The following is a 14,364-nucleotide window of genomic DNA, read 5'->3' on the forward strand; positions in this document are numbered from 1 at the left end:
CAATCATCTGGCACCTGGCCCGAGCACCACGAGTGCTCGTAAAGCCATGCCAAGGGCCCTACAATAACCCCTGCTAGCTCCCTCAACACCCTGGGGTGGAGGGCATCTGGACCTGCTGATCTGAATACGTCCAGCCCCTCCAGAAGCTCTCTAACCCAGTCCTCCCCAACCTGAGGTCTGGAGGCATTCCCCTCGAGTCCGTCTTGCATCATGGTGGGGAAGTCCCGGTCCCTGCACAAGAAAACGGAGGTGAAGAATTGGTTAAAGAGGTCTGCTTTCTCCTCTGGCGCAACCACTAGATTGCCCAGCATATCCTGCAGGGGCCCCACGTTTCCCGGTGCTTTCTTCATCCTCCCTATATATTTGAAAAAGGACTTTTTATTATCTTTGATCTTGGACGCTCGTCCTAGCTCTATGTCTGCCTTAGCTTTCCTGACAGCCCCACTTCAGGCCCGAGCAGAGGAGGTATACTCCTCTTTGGAGATAGCACCTCCCTTCCACTGGGTGTACGCCACCTTTTTGGCAAGCAGGCATTCCTGGACGCCCTTGGTGAGGCAGGGGGGCTTTCGGGCATTGTTGTGTGAAATAATTGTTCTCTTAGAACTGTGACTTCCTTCCAGGTGAATCATGATGCAGTGGCAGAAAGGTCACAGTTCAAACCTGGGGAGTTTTGAAAAATTTCTGAGGCCAAAAATAAGTGAGTGAGCCACAGGAATGTGGAAATTAATTGTCAGTCACTTGACCCTCCTACAGGCATCTATTGTGTTAGATGACAGGAAAATCAGTATATAGTTAATGCAGCCTATTAATGTTTAACTAATTACATCAATGAGTGGTCTGATCTCCATCCTTTTCATTGTCCTGTTGTAAAAGATTGCGATCCGTTTCTTGGAGGCCACCAAAATCACAGACACACACTCATTAGCAGCACAAAAGGTGTATTTGCAAATAGGGTCAGAGCAGAGTCAAAGACTCAGATTACTCCGAACCCCTGAGGAATTTTTGCAGCCTGTATTTATCTTTTTCCTCCTGGGCACGTGTGCAGAAACAGGAACTCTTACAGCTCATTTCCGTTTCATACAAACATATGTGTGGTTACATCACTACATTCATCGCATGTACATTATAATTAACTACTTAAGTATGCAGGGCGGAGAAGTAAATATGCATCAGCTAATTGCGCATGCTCAGAAAGTTCTTTAGGTCACCAAGAGTTTAAACCCCCCGCTTTCAAGGACACAGTCAGTTGAATTCCAGCTTCTGTAATCTGTATGAGAAAAGCTAGGGGGAGGCTGGGGGAGAGTGTGATTTAGTATAAGAAGAGCTGTGGCAAGGCTGGCCAAGAAAAAAAGTCCTTGGCAGTGTTTTTTCTTATCAGGTGCGAGATGCAAACTGTGCATTTCTAACAATACTCCATTTCTAACAATATTATAACAATACTCCATTTCTAACAGTCCTCTCAAGTTTGCAGATGCTTCATCTTTAAAATGTTGCGGTGTATGACAGCAGACATCAGCCACATGGGTTATGTGGTTAGCTGAAGGAGTCGGTGGTGTGAACAGGTTTTAGATTTCCAGTAGGACTGTCATCACTTTCGGAAGCAGAAGAGATGGGTTGAACTTCCCTGCAGTGGCTGGGCCAGAGCTATCCCCAAAGGGCTGATCCAGCCGCTTGTGTCATATATTGCTTTAAATCAGCAGTGTCAAGCACATCTGGCTGCACAGGCTGGATGAATGGTGTGGGGCTCATCCATGGGCTAAGTCAGGCCTATGGATGCCTGCATGCCAGATCCAGCCTATGTGGTGCTCGCTTTGTCCCATCCAGGATTACGCCACACATGTTGTCCCCTCCAGCTGGCCCAGGACCTGTGCTGTATGCAGCACCCGCTCCAGGAGGCAGCGTGGGTCTCGAGGCAGCTGGAGCAGGTGCCACGTGTGGCACTTCTGGACTGGCTGGGGCAGGCACCACATGCAACTCAGTCCTGGGCTGGCTGGAACGGGCGGTTTGTACAGCGCACATCCCAGGCCCTGCGCACAATGCTGTACTGGTTTGCACCATGTGCAGCCTGTGGGTCAACTCTGAAACCCAACTGAAGCACCATGGGCTGGATCCAGCCCATGGGCCATATCTTTGACACCCCTGCTTTAAATGATTACATCAGAAGTCCTTTATAAAAAAAGTGGGTATAACAAAGCCACAAATGCCAATGAAACTGGCTGGGCCCAGACTTGAGAATCACACAGCAGAATGTAATAGGAAGCTGCACAGACACTTCAGCCAATATATGATATTTTATATAACCTATTTCTTAGTTAAAAGGGAGGATCACAAGAAGGATCACGAATCCCACTGTGCAGAACTCAGGTAGTATTTAATAAATGTAAATCACTGAAAAATAATCTAAGAATAACATTTCCTGCCCAGTGGATACCATATGTTTAAAGTCATTACCTTTGGACCTTCCAGGCTAGAAATAAGGATGGCATCCTATTGGGAATCTAGCTATCTCCTTGCCCATTGATATAAAACTCCTTTGTAGCTTACAGGCACCATGAGATGTTGAATACTGAGTTGTAGCCAGCTATCGGCTTAGTGTTGCAACTTGCTTATCCAGGATCTTGGGCTGGTATAACAAAGGGGGAAGTTTCCCATTGGGGGATTGATGTGGCGAGTCACTTGGGGGTCAGGATGTTTAAAGCCATAGCATAATCTGGAATATTACAGTTAGTGCTGGGGTGGGAGGGTAGGAGCTGAATTAGGGCCAGATGATGCAGTTGGAGAAATATGATCAGCTTCACAGGGATGCTGTACATTTGCTTATCACAAGCAATTTCACACAGGCGTCTGCAGCTTATTATATCGATATCACCTGTATGTTTTAGGTTTAGAAGACAATCTGTATGAAAACTAAAATCAACTCGTATGTAACAATCTGTGTATAAACTACGTACAAACTGACATAAAAGCAAGCAACACTTGCTAAATCACTTGGTAGCTCCTTGATGACTACTTGCAAAGGTATAGAAATAAAATTCAAGTTCCCTGAAATACAATCAAATGCTCGTTGGCTGGGCAAATCTATCAAAAGTGCATTTTTGTCATAGAAGCAACACTATTGCCATAATAGTCCATAACTGAGAGTTGCACAGCGCGTTGTTCATTTTCTGCTTCACCAGAAATGATGTGTGCAGATTCCATTGCGGTGGCTTTCCCAATGACAACCATATATGGCTCATATTATCCCTACTTGTATGTCTCCCTTTAGGAATGTTTGTTCCATGGAATGGCAGGAAATTACTTTAACACTATCTCTACCTCCTCCTTTCCTCCATAATTGGAAAAAGGAAGTACTTTGTGCTGCAGTTCAATGGCACGTGGCCTTTTTCAGGAAAGGTTTGAACACAGGTTGAAGGTACTGGATATTTTTAGTCTCTAAAGGGGGAAGATTAAGGGGGTACATGATAACTGTCTTCTAAAATGGGAACGGTTAGGAGAAAGAGAAGAGGATGATGACCAATTGTTCTCCATCACCACTGGGGGCAGGATAAGAAGAAAGCACCCTAATTTGCAGCAACGATTGATTTGGTTTGATACTAGGAAGAACTTTTTAGCTATAAGGATAGCTAAGCACCAGTGCAAGAGTCCCAGGACGGTTGTAGAATCTCCTTCACTGTTTTTTAAGAGTAGGTTGAACAAGCTTGTGTCAGCAACGACCTAGGATACTCATTGTGTCGTAGTGCCAGGTGGAGCACTAAACACCTTTTGGGGGGGCTCTTTGAGTCCTCTTTTCTGCAATTTTGTAATGTGGGGATGAAAGATCTCACTTGAAAACTGATATAGCCACAAAACTGGAGAAGGCACTTAGCCACGAAAGACAAATGTTCAATGATGTTACTCAAAGAGACAATCCAAAGGAAAGAACCCTATAGCAACTTTGGATTGCTGTTCTTCAGGGGGAGTGTCACGCATTTCCTTCTATCTTCAGTGTCCCCATTGCACCAGAGATGTCTTCTGTATTGGACCTATGTCCCCCTGGGTGTCTCCCTGTACGAAGGGCAGGTTGAGGCAGCTCCTGTGTGATCCTGAAATAGAAAGATTAAATAGTGATCCCTGTCTCGCCCTCCAAAATATGCACATAGCAAACACAATTCTCTAGAAAGTAGAAGTCTGTAAAATATTAATTGCAGGAAATCATCTTCATGAACAGAAGCTGAGTTTGAATTTATTGCATAAACATTGTTTTGTGCCACCATCTTCAGCCTAGCAACATTTTACAGAAACAAAGATCCTCACCGGATTTCAAAGGAAGTATACCAACTGTACTTGTAGGCAAACCCAATGCTGGAGTAAGTGGGAGTGACTAGACTCACTTTGATAGAGGTGTACCTGCTTTTCATAGCAGTGGTACATTTGGTTCATCTAGTTAAAAAAAATACAGACAGAGGTATGGTCTGGGCCAAATTCACAGTGACTGAAGCTTATACATATTCAGTGCATATTCGTACGCCATTCGTATTCAGTATGACTGCGCCTGCTAATTGCAGTAGTGATTTTGGCCCTTTGTGATGCTATACCTAGCGAAACAATCTGATCTGTTTTCAGCTAGAATAAGCCAGCTGTTGTATATAGAAGGAGTCTGTATTACAGCCAAATATGCTCTGTTATGTTTCAGAATATAGCACAAGTCTCTTTGCGGCAGTGTTTCTCAGCGTTTGCAGGCTCAAGGCACTGCTTGTTAGACTCAAGGCACCCCTTAGAAAATCCCAGCTCTTAGCTTTCACCTGTTTTTTGACGATGGAAAAAAAATAGAGCAGTTTTACTCTTGCAGATAACTCAGACTGCGGCAGGTCAGTGTTTTGGGCTTATTATTTGAAATGTCTTGATTTTCCTGGAGATTCATGTGTGGGTGTTTGCACGCGTAACAAAGCTAATGTGGAGCGGCTCCCCCAGCACTCTTGTGACAATCTCGTAGCACTCCAAGTGCCGCAGCAGGCTGGTCACGAATCACTGCTCTGCGGCACAAGACAATCCCAGCTTTTAGCATCCAGTAGAGGGCACCCCCGCAGAAGTTTCCATACCAAGCAGCACGGCATTTCTTTTGGGATACAGCTGCAAATCAGGCAGATTTCCAAGATGATAAATGAAGTAGCACAAATTCGTATTCTTTTCCTGAACATCTGTGTAAAGTTTGTTCGCCAGGAAAAGGTATAAATCCTTGGTCTGGAAGTTTCAGTGTATGAGTGACATGTTTAATGACATGGAAACACTTTTTCTTTCTCATATTAAACTGGATTTGTAACCTAATATGGCATGAGATTGGCAGTCCTGAGAGTTGAAGAGTGCTATAGAGCTCCGGAATGGGTCACAGTACCAACTTCACCAATACGCCCGGTGTAGTTTGAAATCCATTGCTTTTCGGTCCTTAACTTTTCTGTCCTAACTGCTAATTTAGGTGTGGAGATGAAGCATCTCTGAGGATGACTCTTGTGATACAGCAATGAAAAGTCTCTCTCAAACAGCACAATAATCTAGGGAAACCTTCAGAGGAACTCTGTTTACAGAGTGCCTGCTTCTGCATGTCACCTCCGCTCCATTTGTCCTCTCAGCAAAGTCCCAATCAGCTCTTTGCTTGGCAAAATCGCCTTTTTAGAACAGGCGTGGGCCTTCTCCATCCCCATGAGTCATTATGCATCTGGCTTCGCAGCTAATGAAGCCAAGTGTGGTAGGATCAGGTTCCCACCTCCCAGTGAACACAACTCTCTTGGATCTGCCAATGTCTTTCCATGATTGTAGTTCAAAACCATCTTTCCAGAGCTACGGCTGCTGGCCCACAGTGAGAACCAGGCATAACATGGCTTTGTTCCAGAAACAATTTTCCCACGACCCCTAAGTGCTTATGAGTTCAGTAGTAGCCTAATAAGCAAACAAAGGTGTGAATGCTGATTTTTCACTGGGTTCGCAGTACAAAAGTTTATATCCCAGGGCTTGGCTTTCAGGTGTGCTACAAATATTCCCACTGATAATACTGCTAACATTTACATGTCCAAGATACTGTGTTGGGATTTTAAAAATTCTTATTCTTTCTCTGTCTCTCTCTTCTCACAACTGCACACAATGCTGTCTAACTGCTCTGACTTGGGAGATTTTGGAAGTATCCTGTTGTACAGAACATAAAGGCACTGCTTTCTTATGCCATCTGCTCTTTATCCATCTTGTCTACTTAGACTGATCTCTTCAGGGCAGGGACCGCCTGTGACTCCTTGCTTGTACAATGCCTAGCACAAAGAGGATCCACTGTCGGTTGGTCCTATGCATTATCGAAAGAAACATGACTGATACATGCCCTAAAAACACATTGGAAGGAGCATGTCTTCGACACTTACGCAAAAGCACTGTCGTTTAGGAACATGAACATCCTTTAACGTGGAAAATGTCTGAAGCTGGGATCCGACATACAGTAAGTTTCACCTTAAAAGAAATGAAAGTCATTTTGTTATAGTGGGCGCGCCTACATGGGTGCATCTACACCTGCTTCTGACTGCACATTTGGTACTGCACAGTCATTTAGTACTTGCTTTAGCAGTATATTCATGTCTAATCAATATTAGTGGTGCCACCAGACTTTTTCTTACCAGCTGCATACAACTACCCTGTTAATAGAGTATTTTCTCTTGGTACATAACAAGATGTTTTCTTTTGGTGCATGCTCTTTTAAGCTTCACTGGCATCTGGTGAGCTTAGCATCTTCAGCTGATACGAGCATGAAAAGTCTGCGCGTAGGGCAGACAACACGCACACCAAGAGAGCGGCCCGTATATTGCTGCGGTGTACTGTGAGGGCTCTTCAAACAAATCCCAGGCCCTTTAACAGAAGGCGATAAGTACTGGACGGAGAGTCCTGCTGCGTGCTTTGAAAAGGGACTAGAATCATGCCTCCAGAGCTCTGTTGTAGCAACCCGTGTGTCCATGCTTGAAGCAGCTGACTAAATGCACAGGAAATAGGAGACAATCCCTAGCTCAAGAAGCCACCAATTTAAGGGACTTACCCAAAAGATGCTCAACACACACAAGTCCCACTTCATGTGATTTACAGTTGCTCCTTAGGATTGATCAGCATCTCTCACAATTAGGCCTTCCATGGGCACTGTAATGGAGTGCTGACACTTGCTACCCCCGAGAACCAGGGAATGAAAGGTGCATCCTCACAGCTGTGTGGAGTAGGTTACTTGGTGTCCGTGCTGTTAATGCTGGTTTCCTCTTACATCTGGTGCAGTAGCGACTGTGGTGGTTTTTGCAGCGCACCGACAACTATCTTTGTGAAAACTATTTCAGCAGCAGCCCCCAACCTTGCCTGAGACCACTCGTCAAAAGTCCTTTTCTAATTGCTTATAATCACATTACTATCCATCCATATTTCTGTTTTAAATGTGGTCAGTAGTCTTTTACATGCTGAGTGCCATTTCCACATCACTTTTTGGAGCTCAGCTGGTTTTGAGCTATATGATTGGCAGATGTGCCAAAGCAGGAGACGGTTTTTGGGAGTACGTGTATATAAAACCTGTGCAGATCGCAAAAATGGCAAAAAGGATTTTGCTCCAGAGAAATTTCCTATTAAGCATCGGCAAAGTGTGAGACAAGGCTAGTCTTAAAGGTGAATGTTTTGGAAGGTTTTTAGCAAATGAAAACACTGGGCTATATGTTAAATTGCTTTGCAGCTGTAACTATACAAGTATGTACATCTATGTATTTACATTGGTGCGATGGCATCATGCTTCCAATAGATGGCAGGGGAGCAATTAACTCTCTCTGGAGCTATCTGCTTTTATGATATGTAGTATATACATGACACAGTGCGGGCTGATGGAAAGAAATTGTATTTTTTTCCCTGGTCGGTCACATGACCCAGATCATGATTGTCAGGGCTAATATCTGAACCACATGGCAGTGATCAGAAGTCATTGAAAGACTGTCATGGATACTGGATAAGGAGATGAGAAGGAACACAGCTGAGCTCAGTTTGGCTTTCCTGGGAGACCTTGGAGATGCTTACCCAGAGAAGTGCGGATGTGACTGCAGCCTCTGCTGGCATACCTGTGTTAGATAAATCTAGCGAGCCAGGTAACAAAAGCAGTGAATGTGGGGCAGCACACACAGGCCGTGTCCAGATGAGTGCAAACATTTGGTTTCCCAGGGACAAATGGCAGTCCCCAGAGAACGCCTGTGCCACATGTGCTTTGGCAAATGGCAAGTTATTGCAGGGGTGCTGGTCCCAGCAGCCTTACCTGGGGCCCTGGGGGCCTCCCAGGGCTGCAGTAGTGACTTCATCAAGTCTACATAGACACTTGGGCTGGAAGGGACCCCAGAGGATCATTGAGTCCGGCCCCCTGCCCCAGGGGCAGGAAGTCAGCAGGGATCATAGGATCCCAGCAAGATAAACATCCAAATGTGTCTTGAAGGCGTTCAAAGTGGGTGCTTGAACTGCCTCAGGTGGCAGTCTGTTCCAGACCTCGGGGGCTCAGACAGTGAAGAAGTTCTTCCTTATGTCCAGCCTGAAATGGTCTTCCAGGAGTTTATAACCATTCGATCTTGTCATCCCTTGGGCCGCCCTGGTGAACAGACGTCCCCTCAGATCCTGATGAGCACCCTGATAAATGTATAGGTGGCCACCAGATCAGCCCTGAGCCTGCAATTTTCCAGGCTGAAGAGCCCCATTCCTCTCAGCCTATCACCACAAGGTCTGTTTTCCTGATCTCTGATCATGTGTGTGGATCTCCTCTGCACCCTCTCAAGCTTCTCCACATCCTTTTTGAATTGTGGAGCCCAAAACTGGACGCAGTACTCCAGCTGCGGCCTCACCAAGGCCAAGTGCAAAGGGAGAATGACGTCCCGGGATTTGCTTGAGAAGGATCTATGAATGCAAGCCAGCGTTTTGCTGGCTTTACTACCCACAGCACCCCATTGAAGGCTCATGTTCATCTTCTGGTCAATGATGACCCCCGAGTCCCTTTCATTTGTAATGCTAGCCAGCATAGTACTACCAAGCCTATAAGCATGGTGCAGGTTTTTCCTCCCAAGGTGGAGAACCTTGCATTTTTTGGTGTTAAACACCATCAGGTTCTTGCCCACCTCTTTCATGAGTCTGTCCAGATCTGCCTGGATCACCCTCCTGTCCTCAGGTGCGGATGCTTTACCCCAGAGTTTGGTGTCATCGGCAAACTTGGCCAGTCTGCTTCTGACACCAATGTCCAGAGCACTGATGAAGATGTTAAACAGTGTAGGCCCTAGGACAGAGCCTTGTGGGACCCCACTGGTCACAGCGCACCAGGGTGATTGGCTCCCATTGACCACCACCCTCTGGGTCCTACTGCGGAGCCAGTTCCCCAGCCAGCAGATCGTGGTGAGGTCGAGGCTGCAGTTAGCCAGTTTAGCCATGGGATCATGGGATACCAGGCTGAAAGCTTTTTTAAAGTCAAGATATACCATGTTGATCTCTTCCCCCTTGTCCAGGTGATAGGTCACCTAGTCATAAAAGGAAGCAAGATTGGTCAAGCAAGACCTCCCCGCAACAAACCCATGCTGGGTATCCCTCAGGATATTGCCTTCAGCTAGTCTGTTAAGGATGGCTTCCTTGATAATCTTTTCCAAGACCTTCCCCAGGATAGAGGACAGGCTGATGGGCCTGTAGTTTGCCAGATCTACTTTCCTCCCTTTCTTGAAGATAGGCATGACATTGGCCCTCCTCCAATCATCAGGCACTTCACCAGGGCGCCAAGAACGCTCAAAGTTCCATGCCAGGGGCTGAGCTACGATGCTTGCCAGCTCCCTGAGTACCCTGGGGTGTAACCCATCAGGGCCGGCTGACTTGAAGGTGTCCAGCCTGTCGAGGTGATCCTTCACGAGGTCAGCTTTGATGGAGGGCGGAGCTTGCCTGGCAGCCACAGCACGGTTCTGGGTGGCCTGGCTCCACTTCTCAGAAGTGTGTGCTGTCCATGCATGCACTACTCTGGTTTTTTTTCCGTGTTTTTTTTGACCCCGGATATCCAGGAGTCAAAAAAACCACCAGAAAACCCCCCAGAGTAGTGCATGTATGGGCAGCATACCCTTGCAGTGCAGAGAACACTGGACTGTGCAGCATGTGGCACTGCAGATGTGTTTGTGGCACCACACACGGCATGGCCGTGCTCATCTGGATGCATCCACAGGCATTATCATTTGCTAACAACCAAAAGTTCATACTAAAGGGCGCTGGGAGTTTGTACTCTGGCTGCTAGTGTAGGCTGAAGCTTTGGCCATTGCTTATGCTAGCTAGTTTCAGTAAGTATAGGTGTGATTGCACATGGATGGTCATACCAACAGGTTGTTGTGCAGACACATTGTTTTGAAAGAAGTGAGCTCATAAGCCTCTTGCTGTGTAGTCTGGATTGAACCCAGACTGTGTGGCAGATCCCTGTTTGAACAAGTCCTTTTGAGATCATCATCAGAACCCCACAGCTCTAAATTGCTTATTTTTTCACTTGGCTTGGCTCACTTGAAAATCACCATTAGATTGTAAAGGCTTACCTTCTTTCTCATGGATCTGCTGATGAACAAGGAAACCTCCTCCATGTTCCGTGGGTGCAGGTCATTTACTGCCTTTATATGATCCCCGTGGTGAAATATGCATCCTAAGTAGTGAGGGCCATTCCACTGAGAGATGCTAGGGTCATTGGGAAAAGACAGCAAAAAGTATGAAAGGGATTTCTAGTTTATCATAGGCAAAAAAGCCAAGTGATGGAACTCCTTAACTTCAACTGGGATTCATGCTGCATGTGGACCTGTTGTCAGCCAGAAGCAAGATACAGTCGTTGAGCAATTGCTTTCTGGTCTGGTTCTTGTCCTGACTAAATCATAGAACCATAGAAAATGAGGGTTGGAAGGGACCTCAGGAAATCATCTAGTCCAACCCCTGGCTCAAAGCAGGACCATCCCCAACTGGATCATCCCAGCCACAGCTTTGTCAAGCCAGGTTTTAAAAACCTCCAAGGATGGAGCTTCTACCACTGCTCTAGGTAACCTGTTCCAGTGTTTTACTATCCTCCTAGTGAGAAAGTTTTTCCTAATATCTAACCTAAACTCCCCTTGCTGCAACTAGAGACCGTTGCTCCTTGTTCTATTATCTGCCACCACCAAGAACAGTCCAGCTCCATCCTCTTTGCAACCCCCCTGCAGGGAGTTGAAGGCTGCTAGTCAATCCCCCCTTAGTCTTTTCTTCTCTAGAGTCTAGACTAATAAGCCCAGTTCCCTCAGCCTCTCCTTCTAAGTCATGTCCCCCAGTCCCCTCACCATTTTTATTACCCTCTACTGGACTCACTCCAATTTATCCACATCCTTTCTGTAGTGGGGGCCCAAAACTGGACACAGTACTCCAGATGTGGCCTCATTAGTGATGAATGGTTTCATTCATCCCAATAGGAAGTTCTAAAGATGATCAAATACCTGCAGCTCCCCATGTCAAACCTTTAATTTAACAGACCTGTTTCAATGAAGGTCATCAGAAAGGATGGGGATTCCTTGGCTCATTTGGTTCTTTACACTGTGGCTAAGTACAGACAGTAAAAAAGCTTGAGACTGAATTGATTTGGTCTTTGTAGGTTAGTCTAAGCTGCAAAGATTGAACCAATAAGCAAATGAACAGACATTCAGAAAATGCAGCCACATGCCTGCAGTGGCTCAAGCCAGAAGCCCGGGGCCACTAAAGCACAGCTCTCTGGCATGTAACCAGCATGAGCTGTGTGTTTACTTCCTCTTCCTGGTGGGATTTGCAGTCCAGACTCACATCAGCAGGACTCTGCAGCATTGCTCATCACTTCCTCTTCCTGCTTCCAGGTGCCTCTGGGATTTGTAGTCTACAGTTGCAGCCAGCACTAAGTAGGCAGGGCCTGGCCAGGCCAGGCCAGGCCGCTCTATACTAAGAGGAAGGGAAGTTTAACCATCCCTGCCTGGCCCCAGGCCCCAACAGGGGTTTGCCTGTCAGTGTGCCAGTCAGTGAGCCAGTCTCACTGCTCCGGCTAGGGAGCAGAGGAGCAGGGCCAGCCTTGCTCTTTGTAGCAGACACCATAGGGCTGAAAAGCATACTGGGATGCTGGGGGACTCTGATTTAACTTGAACCAGGAAGGGGTTTGGGACAGAAGTTTCATAAACCTGTTTGACCTAAATCATTTAAGTCTGATATTACACTCAGCCAGGTTTATCTTAAACTAGTTTCAGGCATTTTGAAACTGGTTTACATGCACTGAACTTCTGCTCTGCTACAGGTTTAAACCAGTTTCTGATCACTTGAATCAGTTTATGTGTAACTTATGTTCCTAGCCTGTTGGTCAAATTGTCTCTTGGTGTAACTACCGTGATACTGATAATTTTAGTTCTTCATTTGCCTGAGTGGCTTTTCCTAGGTCCTCTTTGATAACTTAAATAGACAAACCAGAATAAAACCTAGGATCTGGACACCAGGATTAAAGAATTGTGGCAATCCTGGTACAGGACATACCAAAATCCTGACTACAACTTCCTCAGTGAAATTCTGGTGGGCTCTTTCAGTATCCCCCAACTGGTTACTCTTTACTTTGGTCTCAGGCCCTCATCTGGAGTCAACTGACCCTAACTCCTGGCACCCTGTGCCAAAACACAGTCACCACTAGGACAACCTCCAAGTTTCTGCAACTGCGGCCTAGTACTGTTTCCTCTTTTTGATGATAGTGGAGGAAAACCTACTTCCTCTATATGCACATAGTGTATCTGATAAACGTGGCACATCATAGGAGCAGAGGGTGGTATTCCCAGCACTGTGCACAGCAGGCAGCAAGGATTAATAACACTAAACTCACCTTCCACACAGTCTGTCCTTTTGCCCCTGCTCCCTTTCCTTTCTCCCAAGCCATTTAGGGAGAGACTAGGGAGAGGAATGAATTCCATTGAGCTTACCCAGCAGTACAAAACTTGAGGAAAAGTGGGTGACTTTGAGCCCCCAACATCTCATCCCCAAAACAGGCACTTGAATAGATTATTCCCAGTGCTGGAAAGTTTCAGAGAGCAACCAGCTGCCAGCAGTTATCTGCTGGGACTCCCAGTCAGGTCCTCTTTACTTATTCACCATGGTAATACTTTGCGCTTCTGTGACCTGCTCGGTTTGAGAATCTCAAAGTCCCTTGCAGATATTTGTTACTTAAATCACAAAAGGGCCACATGAGATGGGTTAATAATATATTATGCCCAGAGCAGTATACTCAGGAGAGCTGAAACTCAGGGGATCTGCTGAAAGACAAAGTGAATCAATGAGGCAACTGGGACCAGGACTGCACCATCCTGGCTCTGACCGCTAGGTCATGCTCTTTCTGAGCAATATGAACATGTGGATTTCCAAAGGATATACCCTTTTCTTACAAGAACTTCTATTCTCCATGTGGCACAAGCCCACAGATGGGGAGTGATGTTTAGTGGACTCATTTCATTGGCGGGTCACTTCATTTTCCTGGGTTTCGGCTCCCTTATCTGTAAACAGGTGGTGACAGCATGCATCCACCTATACCAAATTGCGAATGGTGTCACCTACTTTTCGTCCATAGTAAGACAAACTTCTCTTTGGCCACAAGTCAGTGAGTCCAGTGACTATTTACCCTCCACATCACGGGCAACTGACAGTCTTGCCATTCATACTGACATTAGAAGAATAATCTTTAAGATCATGTTTTCCTAACGGCTATCATACTCTGCCTGAAACCCAACAAATGCCAAGCTCATAGGGTGCCTTGCAGCCATTCACCAGCGGACAAGTACCCACCATATTTGTCCTGCCGCTTCAGTAAGCGTTAGGTAATTGTTGATGTCGACCATAGGAATGAAAAGATCCACCTCTTGCAGTTGGCTCCTGTCTGTGACTTGGCTGTAAAAGAAAACAGCATGGACAAGTCAGATTCTGCTAACTTGTCAATTGAAGCCAGTACTAACCCTGGAAATTAAACATGAAAAACACCTCTTAAGTCACTTAGCCCCTGTACTCTTCCTACAACACAATACATTTCCAATGGCCTATTCCCTCAGAGCTATTTTCCAGCTTAGCACTAAATATTTCCTGGGTTGGGGTTTCTAGCATTTCTCTTGGAGAGTACATTACTTCATCAGTTCAGACGGTTAAGAAATTTGTCCAGTGTCTGGATGGTGGGGAAAGACTGAGATTATTATTGTAGTGCTATTACAGTGCAATGTTTCTTCCTTTTCCAAAAGGAAATCTAACAAAGACACTCATGTACTTTTTCAAGCCTCTGCTGCTGTTTTGTCCTGGAGATCACACTTTTCATTGTCTTGAAAGAAACAAGGAAGTAGATAAAAA

The 14,364-nt window shown here is 45.9% G+C and overlaps 1 protein-coding gene across 5 annotated transcripts in view; it reads right to left on the reverse strand.

The window, feature by feature from the left end:
- Positions 1–921: 921 nt before the first annotated feature.
- The window catches only part of PLEKHS1 (pleckstrin homology domain containing S1), a 29,800-nt gene continuing 16,357 nt past the window's right edge, over positions 922–14,364 (reverse strand). For 2 of the 5 annotated variants that reach the window (XM_090058025.1, XM_090058022.1), the window contains exons 12-15: positions 13,816–13,917; positions 10,560–10,695; positions 6,384–6,468; positions 922–4,082 (exon numbers count right to left, since the gene is read on the reverse strand). In XM_090058025.1, the coding sequence (XP_089914151.1) occupies positions 6,400–6,468; positions 10,560–10,695; positions 13,816–13,917 (307 nt within the window). In that variant the 3' untranslated portion in view covers positions 922–4,082; positions 6,384–6,399. Of the gene's footprint in view, positions 5,221–6,383; positions 6,469–10,559; positions 10,696–13,815; positions 13,918–14,364 lie in introns of all 5 variants that reach the window. The other 3 variants (XM_090058024.1, XM_090058023.1, XM_090058026.1) reach the window with 3 other exon arrangements.

Source organism: Crocodylus siamensis, chromosome 7 (assembly GCF_052110815.1).
Source record: "Crocodylus siamensis isolate JL-2025a chromosome 7, ASM5211081v1, whole genome shotgun sequence".
Taxonomy (NCBI): Eukaryota; Metazoa; Chordata; order Crocodylia; family Crocodylidae; genus Crocodylus; species Crocodylus siamensis.